This window comes from Prunus avium, chromosome 5 (genome assembly GCF_965620075.1).
Source record: "Prunus avium chromosome 5, drPruAviu1.hap1.1, whole genome shotgun sequence".
NCBI classification, from domain to species: Eukaryota; Viridiplantae; Streptophyta; class Magnoliopsida; order Rosales; family Rosaceae; genus Prunus; species Prunus avium.
This window is the reverse complement of record NC_142288.1, coordinates 27,829,959-27,855,496: the sequence shown is the minus strand read 5'-3', so window position 1 is coordinate 27,855,496 and position 25,538 is coordinate 27,829,959. Positions and strand designations below refer to the sequence as shown.

The window sequence follows — 25,538 nt, the reverse complement described above, 5'->3', positions numbered from 1 at the left end:
TGATGCTTACAAAAGCAAAGGTAACAACCATATCAGGACCTACAGACCTGATTGAAGGCTCAGGAGTAGCCCAAGTTATGTTACCAAATGGGACAATACTGTCCATTCAAGATGCCTTGTATTCATCTAACTCCAGAAGAAATCTGTTGAGTTTCAAAGATATTCGTTTGAATGGTTACCATGTTGAAACAAAGAATGAGAAAAACATGGAATATCTTTGTATTATTTCCAATGATATCCAGAAGCGTATATTGGAAAAGCTCTGTGCGCTCTCATCAGGGTTGTACTATACAACCATACGGACAATTGAGGCACATAGTGTCATGGACCAGAAGTCCATTGACTCAAATACTTTCAAGCTTTGGCATGACCGGTTGGGTCATCCTGGATCCACCATGATGCGTAGGATCATTACCAACTCTAAAGGACATCCCTTATTGACAAAACACATTATGGTATCAAATGACAGCTTTTGTCAAGCGTGTTCACAAGGGAAGTTGGTAATCAGACCATCACAACCAAAGGTTGATGTTGAGTCCCCATCATTTTTACAGAGAATCCAAAGGGACATTTGTGGGCCTATTCATCCTCCCTGTGGACCATTTCGATACTTTATGGTCTTGGTGGATGCATCTACCCGATGGTCACATGTTTGCTTTTTGTCCACTCGGAATGTGGGCCTATTCAATCAGACTCGATAATGCTGGTGAATTTACATCTCAGACTTTTGATGATTACTGCATGTCGTTAGGCATTGACATTGAACATCCTGTTCCCCATGTTCATACTCAAAATGGTTTGGCAGAAGCTTTGATTAAGCGTCTTCAATTGATAGCACACACATTGCTAATGAGAACAAAGTTGCCAGTCTCTGCTTGGGGATATGCCATTTTACATGCAGCATCTCTAGTGCGGTTGAGGCCCGTCGCCAACAATCAATATTCTCCAATTCAGCTTGTGTTGGGCAATCAACCAAATGTTTCACATTTAAGAGTTTTTGGTTGTGCGGTTTATGTGCCTATTGCACCACCGCAACGTACTAAGATGGGCCCTCAACGCAGATTGGGAATTTATGTTGGCTTTGATTCACCATCTATCATCAGATATCTGGAGCCCCTGATGGGTGATATCTTTAGGGCACGATTCGCCGATTGTCATTTTGATGAGACAATTTTCCCACTATTAGGGGGAGAAAAATCTGTTCCTAAAGAACAAGGCAAACCTGTTCCTGAAGAACGACGTGAATTATCATGGGATGTACCCACTTTGTTTTATCTCGATCCTCGTACCGCTCAATGCGAAAACGAAGTGAGAAGGATCGTTCACCTCCAAAGCATTGCAAATCATATGCCAGATGCATTTAATGATGCAACGAAGGTGATGAAATCGCATATCCCAGCTGCAAATGCACCTGCAAGGATTGATGTTCATAATGGGCAAAGCAATGTGCCAGCAAACGACTCATCTGTTGCACGCCTGAAGCGTGGCAGACCAGTAGGCTCAAAGGACTCAGTTCCTCGAAAGAGGAAGTTGATGGCCAAAATGAATGCAAATGAAATAAATGGAGAGCCCATAATTCATGATTCAAATTCCCCCCAAGAGGGACGGGTACTTCCTGAGAAGGAAAATGTCCCTGATGAGACACGTGCTCCTGAAGTGGTAGCTGTACCCGAAAATCAAAAAATCTCCATAAATTATACATCCACTAATGAATTGTGGAACAGAAATGAGATAATCATCGATAATATATTTGCATTCTTAGTGGCTACTGAGATCATAAAAGTTGATGATATTGAGCCTTGCTCCATTGATGAATGCACACAGAGACATGATTGGCCTAAGTGGAAAGATGCAATCCAGGCAGAATTAGACTCTTTGGAAAAAAGGAGTGTCTTTGGCCCTATTGTTCCAACCCCACTCAATGTGAACCCTGTAGGTTACAAGTGGGTGTTTACAAGAAAGCGCAATGAGAAAAATGAGATTGCAAGGTATAAAGCACGACTTGTTGCGCAAGGTTTTTCACAAAGGCCTGGAATTGATTATGTGGAAACATACTCTCCAGTAGTGGACGCAATTACGTTCTGTTACTTGATAAGCCTAGCGGTTTCAGAAAAACTTGAAATGAGACTTATGGATGTCATTACCGCATATCTGTATGGAGAGTTGGATACAGACATGTACATGAAAGTCCCAGAAGGACTTAAGCTGCCAGATGCAGCCAGTAATAAACCACGGGCCATGTTCTCAATCAAATTGAGAAGATCATTATATGGGTTGAAACAATCTGGGCGAATGTGGTATAATCGTCTCAGCAAGTATTTACTGAAAGAAGGATACACAAACGACCCTGTCTGCCCATGTGTGTTTATTAAGAAATCAGAGTCTGGATTTGTGATAGTGGCCGTCTATGTTGATGATATGAATCTAATTGGAACTCCTGAAGAGCTCCAAAAGACTGCTGATTATCTCAAACGCGAAGTTGAGATGAAAGATCTTGGAAAGACAAAATATTGTCTTAGCCTACAGATTGAGCACAGTGCTGATGGAATTTTGGTGCATCAATCATATTATACTGAAAAAGTATTAAAGCGGTTTGGCATGGATAAAGCCCATCCACTTAGCACACCAATGGTCGTTCGGTCGCTTGACACTAAGAAAGATCCATATCGTCCGAAAGGGGATGATGAAATGGTCCTTGGTCCAGAAGTACCATATCTTAGTGCAATAGGTGCTTTAATGTATTTAGCACAATGTACCAGACCTGACATCGCATTTTCAGTAAATTTGTTAGCAAGATACAACTCTGCTCCAACAAGCCGACATTGGAGCGGTGTTAAACATATTCTACGATATCTTCGTGGAACGACAGACATGGGCTTATTCTATTCCAGTGAATTGACCAATGCCCCGAGTATTGTTGGGTATGCTGATGCAGGATATCTCTCTGATCCACATCAAGGACGCTCAGAAACTGGGTATGTGTTTACATGTGGAGGAACTGCAATCTCATGGCGCTCAACAAAGCAAACATTGGTAGCCACATCTTCCAATCACTCAGAAATACTTGCCCTCCATGAAGCCAGTCGTGAATGCGTTTGGTTAAGGTCAATGATTCATTACATTCGAAGCACCTGTGCTTTGCCCTCAGCAACGGACACTCCAACCATCCTAAATTAGGACAATGCAGCTTGTATTGCTCAAATCACAGGAGGGTACATCAAGGGTGACCGGACCAAGCACATATCACCAAAGTTTTTCTACACGCATGAGCTTAAGAAGAATCAAGAAATCAAAGTCAGACAAATCCGTTCAAGCGATAACTTGGCAGATCTCTTCACCAAGTCCTTACCCAAGTGCACATTCCAGAAGCTAGTGCATGGCATCGGATTACGACAACTCTGCAAACAATCAAATTGGAGCATGCAAAATCAGGGGGAGTATTCAAGAGTCCTCTAACACAGGACATAAGCGCGTTGTACTCTTTTTCCTTCGACTAGGGTTTTTCCCACTGGGTTTTTCCTAGCAAGGTTTTAACGAGGCAACATGAGCGCACTTCACATTACTCTAATGTCCGAAATAAAGTTGTACTCTTTTTCCTTCGCTTCGGTTTTTTTTCCCACTAGGTTTTTCCAGGCAAGGTTTTAATGAGGCAACTAATTTAGGGATATGTGGTCTCCAAGGGGGAGTGTTGTAAATAGTAAATAGTGGAGCTCACATCTTGATATTCAGCATTGCAATCATCCTTGGATTGTTGTAAACAGTGGAGCCCACATGGTTGAAAATATGAAGCAAAGTGCACTGTACGCTCACGGAATTAGGCAGAAGTACACTGTACAATGCACTGTACACTCACGAGAAAACTTCAGAAGCGCCTATAAATAGGCTTGTTCGTTCATCTGTAATGTACACCAACAGAAGAGAGAAGAAAGAAAAGGAGAGAGAAATTTGAGTATTCGTGAGTGAGTTTCTATTTGAGAGGAAATTCAATCTGTGCAAACGCCACAAGAAAAGATATAATTCCACTATCATTTTTCAGTGGTAATTCCATACTCTAATTATTTTATTTTATAACATAAAACTGAATCCAAAGTTCACTGTTCCTAAGCAGTTCATTAGGAACACTGAAGTAACGTTTTTGCCCTTGCTTTCTATTTTTGGTCCCCTTTTGTCCTATTTAGCAGCACAGTAAAAAGACCCAGTTGCTATTCTCTAAAATTTCTTTTCCTACTTTTCCTTTTTGCCCTTGCCCCTTAGAGTCTCTTTTGCTCCTGATGTTTCGTTCACTCAGAGGACGCCTCCATTTCGAACCAGCTTGGTTGGGCTGGTTGAGGGGCAACCATGGAAGCTTCGTGTTCGCTGTTGGAGATGTGGCTGGAGCCGTCGATTTCTCTTAGGGAGGCGTGCTACTACGCACTATTGGAGATGCGCCTGGAGCCGTTGATTTCTCTTGGGGAGGTACGCTGCGAATCCAGCCTTCCTTTTGGTCTTCATCTGATCAGTTTTGTCTAGTCAACGCACAAAGTGCCGCCCTCTCCTTCTTTCCTCTATTTTGTGCAATCATTTTGTACACATCTTTATAGTGACAAAAGCCCTTTTTTTTTATTTTTTTATTTTTTTTTTTCAGATTCAAAACATAGTGACAAAATCCTTTTGGCCAAAGTTTTGGCATGTTATGTGCGAGGGAGAGAGAGAGTTCCCGAAAAAGTGAATATGATTTCCTACTTAAATTGGAACTTCGCGATATTTACCGTTGTGCCACTGCACTTCTGTAAATCATAACTTCTTCGTTTTAACTCCGAATTGAGCTTGCCGCGTGTCTACGAACTCGTATTCACGAGCTCTATGCAACGGTGCTACTCAATTCCCCAAATTCCTTTCCAAACAAAAATATGACTAAAGTACCCCCACTCCTAAGGGCAAAAACATAATTACACAACTAAATAATTAAATAAAAATAATTTGTTCGGTCGGTGTGCTACAGTTAACGCAGGTCTTATTAATCAATTCTTTTTGTTGATTATGCAATCTAACCCCTACCATTTTTCATATTTTTGGCCTTTAATATGCATTTAGAATACTCACCGCATTCAATTAAATGTATATTTATGGTTACAAGAGCACAATTCATTTTGAGTGTTTTTTTTCGCTTTATTAATTGTGTATTATTTTAGTTTATCATATTAATCGTTTCTTTATATGATTTTCGGTTAAAATTGATTGGAATGTATATCTGTGATATTATTTTGGATTGTAGTCAATAGGTAAAACCTGCCTTTTACAAGTGATTAAAAACAAGCATATACTATGTAGTCAATTTGCTAGATATCTACACATATGGTCATGAATCATAACTCCTACAATTTAATATATAGAACGCATTGTTCGGTTCATTTTTACACATGATTTGTCATGTTATTCACCTAATATTTTGAGTTAGTTCTTGACATTTTATAGCTTTTTACTTCCTTTTTGTGTTTTCTTAGACTTTAACTTGGTTAGAATGAAAATGAGCTAAAAATGCTTTATTGGTTATAAATTCTGTTTTTGGTTCATTTTCGTAAGTCAATTTCTTGGCCTTAAATCAACAAGCTTTGGTGCTCGGATGAGGTGAAGATCTTCATGAAACTTGTTCCAATGGATGTTAACTACAACATATCCGAATTTGAGCTCCATTGAACAAGTATAACCTATCCAACTGATCCAGCATGTTACTACAGCTCTAGAAATCTGTTTTGGGCCAGTTTTACCTCCACTTGGTGTCATCTTATTTCTACTTGTTACCATGCCATTTGGTAACAATAAATTACTTGATTGAGTGCAATTTTCTGAGAGCATCTTTGTGAAAACAAAACTTAATCATGAGGAGGAGACAATGAGACAAGGAGACAAAGACTTTAGTAAAAGTTGGAAAGGAGGGATGAGGAATGATGAAGGCATCTTCATTCATTCAACGGAGGAATTGAATTGGGCAGACTTGAATTTCAGATTTTTGAGCAGAGGTTTTTGAACTAGAGAGCAAAAGGAGGAAGACAAGGGCAGCCAAGTAAGAAGTGGAAGAGATTTTCCACCATTGAAGACCTTGAGCTTCCACCATTTTCATAAAATCTGTAAACTCTTTCTAGTTTTGTTTTTAATATGTGTTACAACTAAAATTCATAGCTAGGGCTTAGGTTGAAGCCCTAAACATGAATACTCTATTGTTTTGATGCTTGAGTGTATGAATTTCTAGATATTGTTGATGAATTCCCATTCACTAAAATAATCTATCTTTGATATATGTTTTTCTTTGATTGATCACCTTTGAAAGCATGCTTCTTGAGGTTGTTGGGATTATGTGTATTCTCATGTTTTCCTAAGTAATAAATGGATGAAGTAAGAATCATCCATTTGAATTGGTTTCTTGAATACCTAATGTAAACATCATGCTATTAGGGGTCTTGTGATGTTCATATTCTCTTTGAACTTAATGAGTTTTTCTTGTAATTGAATCGAAGTACTAAGCACACCTAGATTTCGTTTTAGGGAAAGCACAAGTATTGTAGCACTAGTCCTGCACTTTATATATATTAGAGAGAATCAATGCGTCTTGAGCCACTAGTTCCGGTCTTGATTGCGAACATCTTCATCAACACATTTAGAGTTCATCACTTGAGTGTCCATGAATATGGGTAGAATTTTTTAGGGTGGATTCCGAAACCCAAGTATTTGTTACATTTCACTTTCACTTTTGATTTTCATTATTGTCATTCTTGTTTAAATTAGAGTTCATTTACATTCAAGCATTAGAATTAGGTCACTCAAATCAACACAAACACCACCCCCCCCCCCCCCCCCCCCCCCCCATTTGTGTGTGTTTTTGTTGCTGGAAATGTAGTGTGTTTTCTTCATTGAATTCTGTTTATTTCCATAACTGTTTTTAACATTTGGTCCGCATAGAGTTCTTTTTTTTTCGGTGCTGAATCCAACCATATAAAGAGTGTGAAATTTGGACAAATGGTTGGAAAGTTGTAGGCCAAACACTGAACAGAGGTCGAAGTTGAAAAACAGAGAAACGAATCTGTCCAAATGGTGATAAACATGTGATACAGTGGTGATAAAAGGGTGATAGAAATTGCTGTTTGTGTTTATCTTTGGTTTCTTGTTTTGTTCCTTTTCTTTTACCTTTCCTTACTCATATTTTGATTCCAATTTGTATTGTACATTTGTGTTGTGTTAAATAAGTTTTCTTTACGTACTCATTTTAGAACTTTTAATAAGCCGACAGTTCTTCGTGGGATCAACTCCGTACTTGCATAATCTATACCTCAATAGATTCGTGCACTTGAGGGTATTTTTAATTGGATGATTGCACATTAATTTGTGTCAGTTATTAATACAACACGCATCTGAAATTATGTGTATGCCACAAACAAAAAAAGAGCCATTATTTTCTTCATGGCCATGAACAAAAAACCTTTTATATATTTTGAACATCAATAAGTCTTATTGATCAACTTTCATTGCTAATTGTACAATCTAATCCCTAGCATTTTTTTATTTATAATTTTGGCCTACAATTTACATTTAAAATGTTAATTGCTTTCAATTGAATGTATATCCATACTTCAACAACTCAATTAATTTGCAATGCCTTTCTCCCTCATTAATCGTCAATGCTTTTAGTTTAGCAGATTGATGATTTGCTTATATTGGTTTGTTATATACCATATCCTACTTTTAAATTCAAGAATGGATTGTCCTTTTGTGGTCTATGACTTTTTTCTTTTCTTTTTTCAATGATGCAGAGAGATGTGATTCAAGCAACAATTAGAGAGATTGATTATGACTTGGTGGCTCCAAGGATAGAGACTGCATGTGTTTATGACATCGGTCATTTTTATATCGCAAAAAGCAAATCGTCATTCCAAGTCGTTCCACATGTTGCATCATTGATCTTCAATGCATGAACAGTTTTCAAAAAATTATTGAATGTTCAGCCAGCAATTCCAACACATCATTTCTACTTTATTGATTACAACCACCTATCCTCTCGGATAAATGATAATTCAATTCTAACAGGTAGCAATCTGCATACACATACAATTAGTTTTTTTAAATGGCGTTTTGAGTACTTGAGGTTTTACATATTCTAATAATCTTATAATGCTATTTTGTAAAATTGCAAGATGTTCTGGGCCGCATCACTGCCGTGCAAGATCTGGAAACCAAAATGGTTGGCAACACGAGACTTGAAACAAAGTGTGAAATTCACATTGAGAATATAAGGTAAAACTGTTAACAAAACATCTATAAATTGTCAACCTGTTAGCTTTCTTATTAAAATGGTTTTTTTCCTCTGTTGCTGCAGGAAAGAGAAAATTAGAGTCACTTTGTGGGGTGACACAGAAAAAACTTTCGATGTGAAAGCTTTACAATAGTTAGTCCCACCCACACTTGTGGTTTTTACAAGCCTAAAAGTTAAAGAATTCCAAGGTATGCAATTTATTTCTCATTCTTTCTATTAATCATTCTCAAATATCTTCACCAAAAGCAAATCTAATCTCTTATTTATCAATATGCAGGAAAAACTGTCTTAAATAATACCATTTCAACTTTGCTTTTCATTAACCCAGATATACCAGAATTGCAGTTGTACAAAACATTGTATGATATTTTACCATTCGTTTCTAATATGGATGTGCATTTGTCTTTTAACCTGAACTAATAAGCTCTCTTATATAAAGAAAAAAAAAACACAACCAATGCAGCTTTAGTGATTTTACAAACCCTATAAGAATGTTGCCACCTTCTGCAATGCCACAACTAGCGCCTTAGCAATTAGACAATTCTAGAAGACTCTCTATGGCTGAATTGAATGTTCTTAATCCAGACATGTATAAGGTAAAAACGTCAACGTCCTCCTTTCTTTATCTTTTTTCTTGGCTAACCACTTTTCAATGACCCATTTATCATATCACTAACGGACACATTATATTTCATGAGTAATTCCTAGAATCCTAGGCAGATATAGACCAAGAGAAACTTGCCAAAACCAAAGGGCAGTTGGTTTTGTTGTTTTTGTTTGGGATTGGTCACTACTGCCATGAGTGATGGTTTGGAAAACTATGATTTCTACATGCCATTTCACTAAATCAAAAGCAAGCAGGCATCACATGCGGTGTTTTTAATTTCTATGATTTCTACATGCCAAAGTGAAAGAAATATATGAGATATGTATATGATTCACATGTGACACCCAATCACAATCATGCTACAGTAACAAGACGCAAGGCACCTCAATAATATATTCAACCCCCACCCACCCCTTCTTCCCCACTGCCTGCAGATCAAAACTCTCTCTCTCTCTCTCTCTCTCTCTCTCTCTCTCTCCAGCAAGCACTAAACTGAAACCAAGTCTCCTCCTCCCTACCCCTTAACAAATTCTACACAACACCTCAAAACTCTCAACCATCATGCCTCACGATCAACTTGAGGTACATAATTTATACATTTCAATACATGAATTCTTTTTCTTTCATTTTTGACATTTCTTGCTACTAAAACGAATATTGATGTTGTATTTTGTAGATGAAGGCCATGAAAAAGAAAAAGAAAAAGTAGAGGCATGGTATCGTGGGTTAGCAAAAAGTTGGAATGGGAGGAATCGGTAAAAGAGGTACAAAGTTTTTACTGTTGTAAAAGTCTTTGTGTGGAGCTCACATGTTGGAAGCATTCACATGCATGGTTACTATTGAAGAATTGTGCATTCACGGGAGGCCAACATGCTTAAGCTACTTTGCCTATAAATAGGCATCACTCTTGCTTTGCTAAACACACATCAATCCGAAGAGAAAAGAGAGTGAAAGATCTGAGAGTTAGAAGAGTTTTATCTGAGAGACTAAATTCTACCAGTATAAAACCACAAGAGCAAATACAATTTCACCCTAATATTTAGTGGTACTTTCATATTTAGACTATTTTATAACATTTACATCTCTTTCTTGCTTGTGATATTACTTTGGAATGTGTTTTTATCCATTTTAGCCTGAATTATGTTTGAAACTCTCTCTCTCTATATATATAGAGAGAGAGAGAAGTAAATCTAAATACTTTCAAACTGAAAAACTAAATAAATCTTTACCTATTTTCAAACTTTTCCAATCTGAAATGCTAAAGGGCATTTCAATATGTTTATATGAATGTTCTTATAGTTTAATAAACGAATAAATTAAGTACAATGCCAATGCATGAATTTCTATTTTCTTTTACAGGTTTGTCCTAATAAACTAAAGCATCACAACTTTGTTTTTAAATGTTGATAATCCAAAGGAATATAGAAATGTACAAGTTACAGAGCATCCGAACCCAAAACTAATTTGCGATAGGTTGAGACCAACATCTTATATCTTTTCATGCAAGGCTTACAACTCCTCAAATGTGTTTGTGCCTAGAAATCTCGGCCTATGAGGCCGACCGAAGGAGCAACCTCTTGGCTGAAGCGCATACCTAGAAGGGGCCGAGCGCATTGAGTTGTGGTTCGTTTCTCTCGTAGAATAAAGGTTGAGCCGTGAAGGCAAAACCGTCACGGCCACGGCCACGGTGAACATAAACAAAGAAATTAATATACTCCCAAGTACACAGCCAAAGCGGAAAAGATCAAGTGACGTCGCCACGTGGCATCAAGGCCCCACACTTCATTTAGTGAAGTAACGCCCTTGACTACAATAGAGGGCCCACGGTCCGCGTGAGAGCATTTAATGCACAAGAGAAGAGGGGAAGTGATTGAAGTCAGGATATGGCGAGTAAAATCAGGGTGATTAGGTGTAAAAATCTCACGACTTGTAAGATTGAGTCACCAACCACCAGACCAGGACATTAAATGCTCCTCTAAGGCCCAAGAGGCAGAGCCCACCATCAAGGCGGCGGCCGAGATTTATGGGGGTCACACCACCATACTTCACGTCCCCAAACGTCAGCTCGACTACCCACTATCTCTGATCAGCCTCATCATGCAGATTTTTAGCCTGATTGTCTTCTCATGACCTCCCCTATAAATACCGGGCTTCAACTAAGTTTAAAGGGTTCAACACCAAACACAAGCCTCCCACGGAGCAGATTATATTTTCCTGTCATTTACTTCATGTAATTTATCTTCCTGTAATGCACTTTCAATATCTTTACTTGCTTTCTTAGGAGTAGTGACAACTTGTAGGAAAATCCATTCATCAATATATCATACGACCCTTAGTTTTCAAGGCGCCGGAGAACCACCTAACCCCCCCCCCCCCACTTGCAACCACCATTAACGGCCTTGTAGCTCAGGTCATGAACCCGACGGCCGAGATCAGTTCCTCTCTCGACCACAATTGCTCTAATTAGAAGTTAAACTCAAACAAGCGCGCGATTCCTCTACCCATCCACCCTCACCATCCTCGAATGCACGGTAGACCGAGCTGGCACGCCCGCGCACAAACGCACTGCACCAAAGAAGGACGACCCGAGTTGACGCAGATCCCCTCGGCCCGGGGTAACAGGCCGTGAGATTCGCGGTGGTCAACAAAATGATGTTCTATATATATGTGCCAAACAATTAAAATATAGAGTTGCAGTATATATATAGTGGTGATTTCCCCACTCCAATTTTATCCACTTACACTCCATTTTATAACTAAAAAAGGAGTGTAAGTGGATAAAAAGGAAGTGGGGAAATCATTACCCTATATATATATAGATACTTAGTATTACAAATAAAGATAGATAATAATAAAATGTTAGCAGTGAATAGATACACATTATAAAAAAAACATAATTTAAAATTAATGCTTATAATGAAATTGATGAAGTTGTAGGCTTACAAAAAATCTTGGAAATTTTTATTGATAGATAGCACTCATATTTTAAAAGTGTTCTTCGGAGTAATGCTTCTTAGAGAACTTTGAAACTGAAAACTAAAATTGCAACTTGACTTCACAATGTGAAATGAACCTCTATTTAAAGAGCCAGACTACTGTGATGTCGACAGCTATTGGTGACTGTGGAGGCACGGGGCTCTTGACTATTTTCTTTTTCTGCTTTTACTTCTGCTTTCTTACTTTCACTTTTACTTTTACCTTGACCTTATTAGTCTTTATGCAGGGAATATTGAATGTAGAGGCACGGGTCTTGAAGACATTATTCTAGCTTTTGCTTTTGCTTTAGTCTTCATTCAAATCATAGGGGTCTTGACTGTCGGGGTAGTCGGCCCATCCGAATTTATGCGTGGAATCTTTTTGACCGATTGATGGATTTTGTGTTTGACTGAAAGAGGAGGCTGGAGTGGATTGTGACCTTGGGGAAACATCTTCATCATCATCCATCTGTTGAAGTGAGTCTCCTAATTAATCAAGGAGATTTATTTCCTTGATTAATTAGGGGATTTACTTTCCTATTTTATAGATTTATTTCCTTTGATTAATTAGGGGATTTACTTTCCTATTTTATAGATTTATTTCCTTTGGTTAATTAAGTGGTTTACTTTCCTATTTTATAGAGTTGTCAAATCATTGTATAATTAGGAGATACTTTCCTAATCCTTTACTGGATCTAATTCCTTGTAAAGCTCTCATGTAAACTCTTATATATACCTCCTTATGGAGAAGAATAAAAATAAGAACCTAACATATTCAAACCCATATTCATATTTTAGCATGGTATCGGAGCAATCGATCCTCGGTTGTCTCTAAATTCTCATATCAAAATTTCTCCTCCCCTCCTCTTCAAGGGGGGGAGGGGGAGTGAAAAAGGATCTGTTTCTTATTCTCATGGAGATTTTGCCTCTTTCTTGACTCCGACATACCCTTCTCTTCAGGGGGAGAAGAGAATTGAAGAGAAGTTTCTATGTTCTTAAGCCATGTTCACAGGGTTTCTGTGTCCTTTAGCCGTGTTCACAGGGTTTCTGTGTCCTTTAACCGAATTCACAGGGTTTCTGTGTTCTTTACATTCCTCGTATCGTATTCCTCATATCCTCGTACCGTATCCTTGTATCCTAAATCGAATTCCTCATATCGTCTTCCTCTTACCCAAAATCACATCCCTCATATCGTATTCCTCGTATTTCCAGTTTCAGATTCAGGCCTAAACCCGAATCCTCATATACTCTTATCCCGAAACCCTAAACACATCTTTTTTCTTTTATTCTTCAATCATTCCGCTGCCATGGATATCGTTTCCGAATTCTCCCAAATCCAAATCCCTCAAATCTAAAGTCCTCAAATGTCTTATCTCAAATTTCTCATACTCAAATCTCAAATTTCTCATACTCAAATCAAATCCCTCAAATCTAAAGTCCTCAAATGCCTTATCTCAAATTTCTCATAATCAAATCAAATCAAATCAAATCAAATCAAATCATATCATATCATATCATACTCAAATCTTATACACATACCTCTCAAATCCAATTCCTACATCAAATTCATACATCAAATTCCTCAAATCAAATTCCTCCAATCAAAATCCCTCACATTCTCATATCATTTTTTACTTCTCTTATTGCAGACTCAAAACGACCGGTCGCCCTAAGCAAACGACCGGTCTCCCGAAGAAAGCGACCGATCGCCAAAGACTCTGCCTGAATTGCATGGCTTATCGACTTGGGTGCTACGAATTTCTTGACTCACTTACCAAGTTGGGCATTTGTGATGTATATGCACCAACTTGAGGAGGAGTGTTGAAGTGAGTCTCCTAATTAATCAAAGAGATTTATTTCCTTGATTAATTAGGGGATTTACTTTCCTATTTTATGGATTTATTTCCTTTGATTAATTAGGGGATTTACTTTCCTATTTTATAGATTTATTTCCTTTGGTTAATTAAGTGATTTACTTTCCTATTTTATAGAGTTGTCAAATCATTGTATAATTAGGAGATACTTTCCTAATCTTTACTGGATCTAATTCCTTGTAAAGCTCTCATGTAAACTCTTATATATACCTCCTTATGGAGAAGAATAAAAATAAGAACCTAACATATTCAAACCCATATTCATATTTTAGCACCATCTGGGAGGCTTGAATCATTAATTGTCTGGCTAATTCTTTTATTTATGACTTGGATCTTCCTTCAATTGGGAGGGAAGAATGAGATGTGCCGGAGCAAGAAGGCTTTGATTGAGGAACCTTGACTGGAGGGAATTCAACATTAACCTGGTCAACAATTCTTTCTGACTTGAACTTATCCCACCATTTGATGGAGATTTGCCTAGAAAGAATACGGGATTCCCAGTTGACTTGATAGGACTATTTCAGGATCCAGGGGACTTTGTCTTTGGCTATGAAAATTAAAAGATTTGGAAAAAAATTAATCTCCTTCTTTGAATTTGTATTTACTGGAAAAATACATGACTGACTCTTTAAGATTGGGGGGAAGAATTTCAAGAGTTGGACCATGTTTTTCCCACTAGGAAGAAAACCAGTAGGGAAAAGTACTTCTAAATTTACTATCAAAGTTGACGAACCATGAATGACTAAAATCCTCAGTTTGGTGGAGGAAAATGGTGTGTCAGGCTTCAATGTAATTATAGTAACTGTATTGGAGACTGGAATTAAGTGTCTTAAGAGAATAAGGGTGTTCACCCCATTCAGATTGACTGAGAATTTTTTTGAATATACATGGAGTGATAGAGAATGATATTTGGGTCATTTCTATCTTTGATTGGTCTAATTTCTAAAGTCTGGGTTTCGAGAAGGATATTTCGATAATATTTAAGTGACTTGGAAGGATGTGGGGGTATGTAATGTAAATTAGGAGGAAAAATAGGCTTTGGCTATTTTGACTGGGTTGGACAAGTTACTAAAGCATGGTTCAATGAGAAAGAGGGTGTGACTGCTCTTTGGGAAATAAGGAGAGGACTTTTTCTGACTGACTGGAGAACGGGATGGCGAGGGGGTTAAAACTTGAAATGGATCATAACTGGAAATAAGAGTTGACTGGTAATTGGGACGAATGTTGCTGACTGTGGATCCTAAGGTAGTAAATCTATTTGATATTTGAATGGTGGAATAACCTGGATGAGAGATGACTTGGGAAGGTTGTTCTGATTTGACAGGGATCATTGAAGCTGGGAGTTGTCTGACTGGTTGCTTGCCTTGCTTTTTTGTTTCTTTTTATGCCATTGTTTGTCCTGAAGAAATTCTCTGATAAGGAAATCTGGGATAGAATTTTCACTACCTCTCAAATATTCAATCTGAATGGGGTGAACAATGATGGATGTTGTGTCCCCTTCTTTTGCGGCAAAGGCTTTTTATTTATAGGCAAGGAGAGAGCTTGCAATGATGGATGCTGAGAAAGGATATTTGGTTGCTGCCCAAAGTCAGCTGTTAATTTGTTGATCTAAACTGGTTCATAAGAGGGATGATGGAACGTTTCTGACAAGAACTGCTGGTCCTTTGTGACAATCCTTTGATTTGAGTCCTTTGTACTAGAAAATCCGGCTAGCAGCTTGGTCCTTCTCTGGTTTCGGTGGCTTTCGTACAGCTCGCTTCCTTGTTGGGCAAGAAAAGAGTCAAGTCGTCATTGATGGTGATAACCTCCTTTAGGCCCTCACGTGGGTCTATATATAATGGTTACCGATCTTTTTAACTTTAGTGCGACTCAAAAGTCTGGGCTTCCTGTTCTAGGGCCTTGGATTACTTCTATACTGACGGCCCTCTAAGTAAAGGGGGTCCTTTGGTTTTGAGGAAAAAGACAAAGGCCGTTGGGCTTGAGCCTTTAAAATATTCTTTTTTAAAAAATAAATTATTTTTTGTTCATTTATAAAAACTGGGTACAAACAATTACAATTTTGGAATGAGTTTTTATCCATTTTCAAATTCATGTGTACAGCAGCCATGTGGTTGCATTCTTCGCTTACGATGTAGAATTCTTGGGTTCTAATTTATAAAAAGAGAACAAAAGGTCTTCCAAACTAAACAAAAAGAATGAAATCCAACAAGTAATGTTGGGCATCCTTCCCTCATTCCATAGGATAGGGCATCCGTGTATGTGAGAAAGACCTTTTATTTTGCTTTTCTTTAGTCTCACTCTGCCTCTCTCCTTATCTTTCTTTTTAAAATTTGCTTTTTTCTCTTTTAGTTTTACAAAGTGATTGTTTTTGCCTTTTTTTTCACTTAGCTTCCCGTGCCGCGTCCATGCTTTGTTGTTGTGTGTGTTGAATTGAATGTGAGACTTTGTTTACCCGAGTTATAGTGTTCACCTTCTTCTGCTGCTCAACTGCTCCAACTCATCATATAGTTCATGTTCAAGACTAAAAATAGATTAAAAAATATAGAAAATGCAAAGCACACAAAGTAGGAGCTTTGTAACTTAGCCATATATGTTTAGCTTTCCTCTTTCACATCTTTGATAATTTACGGTTATAGTATGGGTAGCAACTGAAAAAAGGCTACTTTCCTCTGTGCACAGAGAGTCTCCATGAAGTTAAAGGTATAGCTGAAGTAGCTTTCCAGAAAGCTCTCGAAACCATCAACAAGATTCTTCCAAAATTTGAAGTGACCGTAAAGGCTTTCCTCCTAGTGTCTGACTTGTTGGTACTGTGAAAAAGCTTTAACGTTGATAATGTGAAAAACTATGGTTGATGTGGGACAACAACCGACTTAGAGCATTGTCAAACCTACTGCATGAGGATAACAAATATAAATCTTAGATCACACATGAACGTTGTTGTAGGCTGCAGAATAAGAGGTTCTGTGAATAATTTGATGAAGGTAGGTTATTACAAGCAAGGACTTGTGGAGTTGTAATTACCAAAAAGAAAGTTATAGGCTCAATGACTTGTGCAGACAGAGAAGAGTTGTGAGATTATTTGATGAACTATGTGTACAAATATATCTAATGCCATGGACAAGCTGAAATTATGATTGTTACTATTTAATCCTTAAAAAAAAAATCTTAGAAATTGTTTATTTCCAGCAAATTCCAAATTTGCATCTGTGTTACTTGGATTGAAGAGAACATGTGTAATCTATTTTGTTGTGTACAAGTTAACCTTAACCCTTAATTTCAAAAACTTAACCCTTCTATTGTGAGCATAAGAACAACGTTGTCCTTGCAATTTTCAGAAAAACGGCAAGCATTAATCTAGATGAGTTGCTTTCTTTTGTCCTTCGGCTTTGGCCCAACAACACACACTCACACGAATAGATCATGTTAGACAAACGAGCAAATCCTGTTTGTGCCACCGAGTAAACTCATTTGGCATTGGTTAAGTATAAAGGCAAAACCTAGTTATTGTTTTCAAATATAAAGGCAACCACATTACAGGTTGAAATTTACATTTTGGCAAAACTAAACTTCCTTTTTGAGTCCAAACCAAAAGAATTCACCCAAACAAACAAGGGAAAGATAAGGTGAACCACATGCGTAGACACACACCCAAAAGACTTCTCTCTTCTTCTTTTTTTCTTTTTTCGGCTGAGACAATTTTCAGAGGAGCCCGAAAAGGGCACCAAGTGAAAATTGCCCATTACAAGTTGAAGCCCCAAGAATACAAAGGCCCCAACCAAAACATAAAATGCGTGACGCCATATTTCAAAAGGTGCACAAGGTTATGTCCCTTTTCAAGCAGTGCACCACCATGAAAGAGGTAAAGCAAACCCATGGCCATATCATCCGTAATGGGGTCGATCAAAACCCCTTTGTTCTTGGAAAGATCATATCTTTTTGCGCGGTTTCGGAGCGTGGAGACATGAACTATGCGGCCTCGGTTTTCAGCAGCATTGAAAACCCAGATGGGTTTCTATGGAATACTATGATTAGGGGGTTTGGGAAAACCAGGAAGCCTGAAAAGGCATTTGAGTTTTATAAGAGAATGCAAGAGAAAGGAGAGGTGGCTGACAATTTCACACTCTCCTTCTTGCTCAAGGCTTGTGGGCAATTGGGTTCATATATGTTGGGCAAACAGATGCATTGTGCCACTCTGAAACTTGGGCTGGAGTCTCATTTGTTTGTGAGGAACACTCTTATTCATATCTATGGTGCGTTGCGGGATGACCGAACTGCAACCAAACTGTTTGACGAAATACCTAGTCCAGATTTAGTGGCTTGGAACACTATCATTGATAGTCATGTCAATTGTGGAAAGTGCAAGGAAGCACTTGACTTGTTCTTACGACTGCTACAGAGCGGCGTAGAGCCTGATGAGGCCACCGTGGTTGTGACCCTCTCGGCATGTTCTACATTGGGGGCATTAGATTTTGGGAGGTGGGTTCATTCTTGTATTGATCATGTGAATCTTGGCGATATTGTGACGGTGTCTAATTCGCTCATCGACATGTATGCAAAGTGTGGAGCTTTTGAAGAAGCATATGAGACATTCCGTAAGATGGAAGGGAAGAACATAGTGTCATGGAACACGACAATTCTGGGGCTTGCAACGCATGGCCATGAGGACGATGCTTTGGAATTGTTCTCGAAAATGTTGGAGGAAAAGCTTGAGATACCAGATGGTGTTACTTTCTTGGGAGTTTTGTGTGCTTGTAGTCATGGAGGGATGGTTGATGAAGGAAGAAGATATTTTGATGTTATGAGCAAAGAGTATCATATTCAACCAACAATGAAGCACTATGGATGCATGGTTGATATGTTGGGGCGAGCTGGGTATGTGGAGGAGGCCTACAATTTAATCAGGAGCATGCCAATGGAGTGTAATGCCATTGTATGGAGGACATTGTTGGCCGCATGTCAGGTGCATGCTGACGTTGAGCTTGGGGAAAAGGTGAGGAGCCATCTTTTGGAGCTGGAACCAGATCAAGGTCATAGCAGCGACTATGTTCTTCTGGCTAACATGTATGCAAGTGTGGGCCGATGGAACGAAGTTATGAGTGTGAGGAAATCAATGAAGGACAAGGGAGTTCAAAAACCAGAGCCTGGTAATAGCCTGGTTGGAGCATTTCTCATATGATATGAGGTTTGAAATGGACTCAACCGAAGCCTATTCTGAAGAAATAGATACAGCAATTACTATAGTTGAAAGTTGTCGCCTGTGTAATATACTGCTACGTAGGAAGCTTACTTAGACAATTTAGAGCTCAGAGATCATTTCAAATGGATAACTATATTGCTCAGTTCCGGCTCAAGTCTGGAAATTTTATTTATAGATTTCCATCTAAAGTTTGTGTACTTGATGGATATGGATACAGACCAGTACATTCATCTCATTCTTTTCAGGAGGCTAAACTACACTAGTACAGTCTCATGTGGCTGATCTACACTAGTACAGTCTCATGTGGCTGATCTACACTAAGAGATTTTCTTCTGTTTCTTCTCGTGCCACTCGTTGAGGTTGGCGTCTATCTTTTCTTTCACACTTGCATGAAACCCGGGATAAGGTTCATAGCCGAACGCTGTTTGAAGAACCTGCACGATGCAACAGAAACATGACTCACTCATCATCACATAGAGAAGCCATCTCCAATCTAGATGGGATTTAAGGACGTACCTCAAGCAGCACGAAATAAGGCGCCATTAGAAATGCTTGAACGAGGTTGTCCAAAAGAGCTGGTGCTCGTTTCTAAAACGAAAAATTATCGTAAGATATATATAAATTCCGTTCATTTTCACTAATGAAAATATTACAGGGAAATGTATACTATGTTAGGAACATGGGAACAAGGCATAAAGTTTCAAAAGCCCAAAATTAGTCACCTCAAACACCCCATGGCCTATGAACTGTCCAGTCCAACAGAACAACTGAGCAGCCAGCACAACCTGAATAAGTATTTCATCAAACAAGTAGGATTTCAGTTTTCAACATAGACCCTGTAATTGGTGTTTCAACCTCAAAAGACCTGCAATACCAATTGGAAAATGCTATTGCCCAAATTTCTAGTTTAAAGTTTCAATCTTTGGGGAGAGTTCATCCAAGTGCGTGCCATGTGGTTCCTCAAATTCATCTAATCAGAATTCCTAAGCAACAAGAGAGGAAACTTAACCATCCCAGTGCCATTTTGATGCTTAGAATTACAATCAGAAAATACTTTAGCATAGGCCTTAGACTGAATTTTAAAATTATCCCCAATTTGTTATCTTTGTGGTTTCCCCCAAAATCATATCATCAACAAACAAGACATAAGCTAAAACAGAGAAGCTTACCTTCCATGCCAAAGAAAATCCAAGGCGACCAGCAAGCAAACTGGCTCCAACCCAACAGAGAACACAGAGCAAAGCAGCCAAAGACCCAGCTTTCTTATCCAAGCAGACATAAAACAAGGCATAGATCACAGTGAAAACAAACCCAAAATTCAACAGAAAATCATGACTGAACCCAGCTGGGAAAGTGTACAGAGAAGGTGTGAAGTACAAAAGAACCATAGAGGTGAACATTATCGGCCACACAAACACAGTGTGTATCAAAATGTTAACTGGGTTGTTGTGGTATGCGCCGTAGAAGGCGAAGTGCCTTTCAAGATCAAACAAACCAGTCCTCCCCATAAAATTTCTTGTAAAGAAGACAGATTTTCCGAGAAAAAGAGATGAGGAAAATCAAACAAAGTGTGTATAAGAGGACGAAGAAGTAGACAGAATTCGTAGAAAACAAGAGCCTAATAGCACATCGAAAGCTCTGAACTTTCCTTGATTGTGATTGATTATTCTGTTGGCTATTGGTGTCTTTTCTTTGAAGTGGTGTCTTTTCTTTGAAGTTGAACATTAAAAATTAAAAAACAAAACAAAAGGATAAAGATAAAAAGAAATGGCCCATGCAGGTCTCGAACCTGCGACCTTCGCGTTATTAGCACGACGCTCTAACCAGCTGAGCTAATAGGCCAGTTGGTAAACCTTCTTTAAACATTATATTTATAATATTATATTTTAAATGTTTCATAAGGTGATAGAAGGGTGGACGCAAATGATTCTCTTATCCACTTTCCCTCCAATCCAATGAAAAACAAAACAAAAACTGCAGCCTAAACTCTCACACTTCAATTTACAACTGCATCTTTTTCAACTCATTGGAGACAATGGCAGAAGCAATCATGGGTTTCACCATTATCAGTCCACATATTCATAGCTCCTCTATGCAAACAACTAAATTGGACATGAGTCACATGAGCGCATGTACCAGATTGGTAAAAATCCAACCTTCCCTTGTTAATGACTTTTTTTGTTTTGCTGCTTTGCTTGTTATGTTTAAAATGGTACATGAAAATGCTTAGAGTGCCTTTCTTTTGCAGCTTAGGCAGTCTTCAAGCTCTGAACTTTTCAGTGGGGGCAAGCAGGTAATTAAGCAGTTTGTGAATTTCTCTTCCCTTATTGGTTTCTTAATTAGCAAAAAACAGAATCATGAATATGTTAAACCATTTACTGCATTAACTTCATGTCTTATATTTTGTTCAATAGCTTGTAGTTGGGAAGAATAGCAAAAGAGCCTCTTTATGCAAAACAAATGCTTTCCCAGATTGGCCTTTGATGGCAGTTCTAGTTGAACATATAGAAGGCCAAAGAGACCTTATAACCCACAAATCTATTGTGCATCTCAGTGATGAATCCATAAAGAACGTCTGTAAGTACACCTTTCCTAAGGTTTTTTTGATTAGTTTTTCTATGTACTCTCTGATGGATTAGGATGCATGAAAATTGTGACAGATTTTTTGTTTAACCCCTCCCTTTCCTATTTGTAGATACTTTTTACATCATGTTCACTTGTTGGGGATGCTTATTCTTTGGTTCCATGAAGGTATAAGTAGCTATATTTAGTCTCACTTCATTCTTTTCTTTGGACACTTGTAGTTTTTGTGAATTCGTATATTATAATATATATATATTTATATTTAGGATCCATATATTTAATTTATTAATTTTTATATCGTTTTATTTTATTAATCTAAAATTCCCCGTAGAAAGAGATCTTGCTTATTACATTAATTGTAATATTTTCATTAGCTTAGTTTTAGAGAGCATTCTGAAATGTTGGAGAATGTTTCAGGATCCATACTATGATTCAGAAGCGTACAGAAAAGATGGAGGTGATGGTACTGGACATTGGATTTATGAGAAGGTACTTACTTAAGTTCATTATTTTCCATGCACTTCTGGGTCCCACTTTATATGTAACTTCAAACAGCATCTCCACATGTATAGATACCTCCTCCTATATCAATGGTAGTTGGCCAGCAACTTAAAAATCTGATTGAGGTATAATTAATGGTTGGTGATGCAGCAAGCAGACATTGAAGAATCTGCAAGAGCAGAGTTGTGGAGGGAGGAGCTGATTGAGGAGATAGAGCAGAAGGTTGGAAGCTTGAGAGAGTTGGAAGAGGCTGGTAAGGAGGAGGAGCTTGTCAAGTGAAATGATTGTTTAATATTCTTTCACTGTTCTTCCACCCCTTCAAACATCCAGAAGTTCTTGTAATTTGTATATATACTATATATTAATTCAAACCTTTGAATGTTTGAATTAATCTTTTTAATCTTTTGTTTTTTTATATTTACAGTTAGTTCTGCAAAAAACTAACAAAAGAAGAAGAAAAAAAATAGAAACAAGTTGGTAAATTGAATAATCATTGAGGTTATGGAGAACAATGCTGCATGATTGCATTGTTGTGGCTCTTATTTCTTTGTTAGGTAGACCAAAAGAGACACCGGGAAAGCTGTTCCCAAACTCATGTACTTGTTCTGGAAGATACCTCTGCCTTGGTTTTGTGGCAAACCAGTGTTCCAAAATCCAAATCTATGGGCCATCTTTAAGGACCAGAAAAATTGCTCCAAAATCTGTGTGCTAATATACAGATCCCATGCACATGTTGTAAGTTTTTCCATGTATTTTGTGAGTTTGCTTTTTCATTATTATGAGGTGTCATATAAATAATAAATATAGTTATATTTAAATTAAGATATTATGAGACTTTTATTCAGATAATGATTAAATGGAATAACTGTTTCAGGAAGTGGATATCATCCATTATCTCCACGTTTTGGCTAGCAGTTGTCTCTTAATAGGAGAGTCAATTGTAAAGCAACTTGTATAAAAGGCTTGGTCTCTGCTCTCATATTCACACGTTAAAATTCTGTATGCTTGTCCTATTGAAAGCCTTGACATTTTGGAATACTGAGAGGAGAAGATCATCTTGTATATTTGATTATGGCTAATTCAAGTAAGTCTGATCTCTAATCGTTCTATTGTTTAATTGTCAAATTTCTATTAAGGTGTGGTTTAAGTGCTAAATTGGTTCCAGATTAATTTGCATACAGAAAACTTTACATGTGGTATCAGAGCAATCAATTAAGCCTTAAACTCATCTACTTTGGTTAAAGTTAATCAAAATTGTATCATTTATGATTATCCTTGTCTCTTGTCTTTTTCCGCTGCGTTATAATTATCCTTATGAATTTTATATCGTTATATTTTGATGCACTTGTGCTGCTACTGCTGATTATTCAATTCGATCAGTAAACATTAGGAATCAAATTCAGTCTCAATTGATTTGTCTAATGGTTTTTGATGAATTTTGTTGATTTAATTCAATTAACAAGATTATTATACTGGGTTGATTTTGGGATTGGATGGGTAAACTGCCAAAGTGGTTTATTTGATCCTTTACTATTTAAAATCAATTTTGATGCTCAGTTTGTAGTTTATAAACATTAATAGGTAGATTTTCTTCCAAAGAAGTTGTCTACTGGGTTTGGATATAAACTAATGTCTAGTGAGTCATGGAAAACTTGGTTAGTCATATTTCATCTCACCCAAAGGTGTTGAATTTGTTCTAATTCTTGTGCTTTATGCTTGGCTATGCAAATTTTTGTTTTGATAGTTCATTGCATTTATAGAATGATTTCTTGCCTAAAGGTGTGATCAGTTTCTATAACTTAAGTATGACTAAAGCATTTCGATTTAGTTTTAGTCACCATTGTTGTGAACTTCAAAGCTTATGTTCTGTTACTATATTTAATGGCAGGTTTCAATATGTTAAACCTTATTAACATTGAGAAACTGAATGGGACCAACTTCAAGACATGGAAGCAACAGATTGATATGAATTTGGGATTACTTGAGTTCACCATAGCTTTTAAGGAGCCTAAGCCAGCAGCCTTGACTGATGTCAGCAGCCAAGAAGAAAAGGATGCTTTTAAGAAGTGGGAGAGAGCAAATGATATGTCTTTGCTTATAATACAAAATTCAATGGAAGAGCACATTAGAGGTGGCATTCCAGGCTGTGATCTTGCCAAGGATTATATGGAAGCTGTGGTGGAGAAGTTTAAGAGGTCTGACAAGGTTGAATCTAGTTCCTATCTTACTACACTCACTTCAACCAAGTTTGATGGAACTGGGAGCATGAGAGAGCATCTCCTCAAACTTGTTAATGTGGCAAACAAGCTCAACAATCTGGACTTGCAGATTACAGATCAATTCCTTGTTCATATGGCTCTCAATTCCTTGTCTTCCGATTATGAGCAAGTGAAGATCAACTACAATACTCAAAAAGAGACTTGGACTATCAATGAACTTATTGCTATTTGCTGTCAAGAGGAGGAGAGATTAAAAAAGGGCAAAGCTGAAGTTGTCAATTTAGTTCATGCTGGGAAAGGAAAGAAAGCAATTACAGTCAATAAATCTGGAAATCCCAATCAGAAGACTAGTGCACCTAAAACAGGTTCATATTTCAATTCAAAGAAACATGCTAATAACTCTGTTGTGCCTGCTCAAAACTCTATTGCTACCACTAGTTCTGGTCTTAAACCTAACAAAGACATTTTCAAGAAATGTTTCTTTTGCAAATCTGTTGAGCATGTGAGAAAAGATTGCCCTGGTTTTAAGGCATGGCTCATTAAGAAAGGTATTCAAATTATTGATGTTTTTGTTACTGTTGAAACAAATTTGGTTTTTATTCCACAAAACTCATGGTGGTTTGACACTGGTTGCACTGTTCATATCACTAATTCCTTGCAGGGATTCAAAAGCCAGAAGGACCAAAATAGAGAGATCTACAAAGTCTTTGTTGGAAATGGAACAAAAGTAGAAGTAGAGTCTGTTGGTATTGTTAAGTTAGAGTTGTCATCTGGTTTTATTTTAGTCTTGAACAATGTTCTTTATGTACCTTCGATGAGAAGGAATTTACTTTCAGTTTCAAAGCTTGTTAAGGATGGTTTTTCTTATATTGGTGATGACGAAAGTATTCGTATTTTTCACAAAAATCAATTTGATAAATTACTTGGTTATGCTTTTCTTAATGGTGACTTATGGCAGCTTCAGTGTACTTATTTTCATGAATGTTTCCATATTGTTGATTCTGTTTCTAAGAGAATGCTCAATAATGATAGATCTTCTATGCTTTGGCATAGAAGATTAGGGCATATATCAAAGGATAGAATGGAACGATTAATGAAAAGACAGATATTGCCAGATTTGGATTTCAATGATTTTGAAACTTGTATTGATTGTTTTAAAGGCAAAACCACAAGCACAAGGAAATTAAACTCAACTAGAAGCAGTAACTTGTTAGAGATAATACATACAGATGTTTGTGGTCCATTTCCAACAAGGACAATATGTGGAAATTTCTATTTTGTTCTCTTTATAGATGATT

At 37.6% G+C, this 25,538-nt stretch overlaps 3 protein-coding genes, 1 long non-coding RNA gene, 1 other non-coding gene and 1 pseudogene across 5 annotated transcripts; 4 read left to right on the top strand and 2 right to left on the bottom strand.

The window, feature by feature from the left end:
• Positions 1-6,984: 6,984 nt before the first annotated feature.
• LOC148294608 (uncharacterized) lies at positions 6,985-8,473 on the top strand. Its single transcript, XR_015836121.1, has 3 exons — positions 6,985-8,058; positions 8,166-8,265; positions 8,348-8,473. It is a non-coding gene; the product is annotated as an uncharacterized LOC148294608 (long non-coding RNA).
• Positions 8,474-17,283: 8,810 nt separating this feature from the next.
• LOC110762321 (pentatricopeptide repeat-containing protein At4g21065 pseudogene) lies at positions 17,284-19,134 on the top strand (annotated as a pseudogene).
• LOC110762322 (ER membrane protein, putative (DUF962)) lies at positions 19,081-20,614 on the bottom strand. The gene is made up of 4 exons (XM_021964930.2): positions 20,107-20,614; positions 19,660-19,722; positions 19,454-19,525; positions 19,081-19,371 (listed from the first exon to the last, which is right to left on the bottom strand). Exons 1-4 carry the CDS (start codon positions 20,443-20,445, stop codon positions 19,255-19,257), a joined length of 591 nt encoding a protein of 196 aa, XP_021820622.1. The 5' UTR covers positions 20,446-20,614; the 3' UTR covers positions 19,081-19,254.
• Positions 20,615-20,705: 91 nt separating this feature from the next.
• TRNAI-AAU (transfer RNA isoleucine (anticodon AAU)) lies at positions 20,706-20,779 on the bottom strand. The gene has a single exon. It is a non-coding gene; the product is annotated as a tRNA-Ile (tRNA).
• Positions 20,780-20,876: 97 nt separating this feature from the next.
• PNSB4 (NDH dependent flow 6) lies at positions 20,877-22,421 on the top strand. Its single transcript, XM_021964932.2, has 6 exons — positions 20,877-21,080; positions 21,186-21,230; positions 21,352-21,514; positions 21,633-21,688; positions 21,938-22,009; positions 22,172-22,421. The coding sequence occupies exons 1-6, from the start codon at positions 20,973-20,975 to the stop codon at positions 22,298-22,300; spliced, it is 573 nt and encodes a 190-aa protein (XP_021820624.2). The 5' UTR covers positions 20,877-20,972; the 3' UTR covers positions 22,301-22,421.
• Positions 22,422-22,559: 138 nt separating this feature from the next.
• On the top strand, positions 22,560-25,146 carry LOC110745930 (uncharacterized). The gene is made up of 4 exons (XM_088253893.1): positions 22,560-22,756; positions 22,896-23,105; positions 23,910-24,788; positions 24,902-25,146. The coding sequence occupies exons 2-4, from the start codon at positions 23,093-23,095 to the stop codon at positions 24,928-24,930; spliced, it is 921 nt and encodes a 306-aa protein (XP_088110019.1). The 5' UTR covers positions 22,560-22,756; positions 22,896-23,092; the 3' UTR covers positions 24,931-25,146.
• The last annotated feature ends 392 nt before the right edge of the window (positions 25,147-25,538 follow it).

What these genes read in the sequence shown, in the direction of transcription:
- LOC110745930 (XM_088253893.1), top strand. An exon ending in GGCATGGCTCATTAAGAAAG is followed by an intron (nt 24,789 to 24,901) that starts GTATTCAAATTA and finishes AATTCCTTGCAG; the next exon opens with GGATTCAAAAGCCAGAAGGA.
- PNSB4 (XM_021964932.2), top strand. Translation starts at nt 20,973, where the DNA reads ATGGCAGAAGCAATCATGGGTTTCACCATTATCAGTCCACATATTCAT. An exon ending in TGAATCCATAAAGAACGTCT is followed by an intron (nt 21,515 to 21,632) that starts GTAAGTACACCT and finishes TCCTATTTGTAG; the next exon opens with ATACTTTTTACATCATGTTC. An exon ending in GACATTGGATTTATGAGAAG is followed by an intron (nt 22,010 to 22,171) that starts GTACTTACTTAA and finishes TTGGTGATGCAG; the next exon opens with CAAGCAGACATTGAAGAATC.
- LOC110762322 (XM_021964930.2), bottom strand. Translation starts at nt 20,445, where the DNA reads ATGGGGAGGACTGGTTTGTTTGATCTTGAAAGGCACTTCGCCTTCTAC. An exon ending in GATTTTCTTTGGCATGGAAG is followed by an intron (nt 19,723 to 20,106) that starts GTAAGCTTCTCT and finishes ATACTTATTCAG; the next exon opens with GTTGTGCTGGCTGCTCAGTT. An exon ending in TAGGCCATGGGGTGTTTGAG is followed by an intron (nt 19,526 to 19,659) that starts GTGACTAATTTT and finishes TTTTCGTTTTAG; the next exon opens with AAACGAGCACCAGCTCTTTT.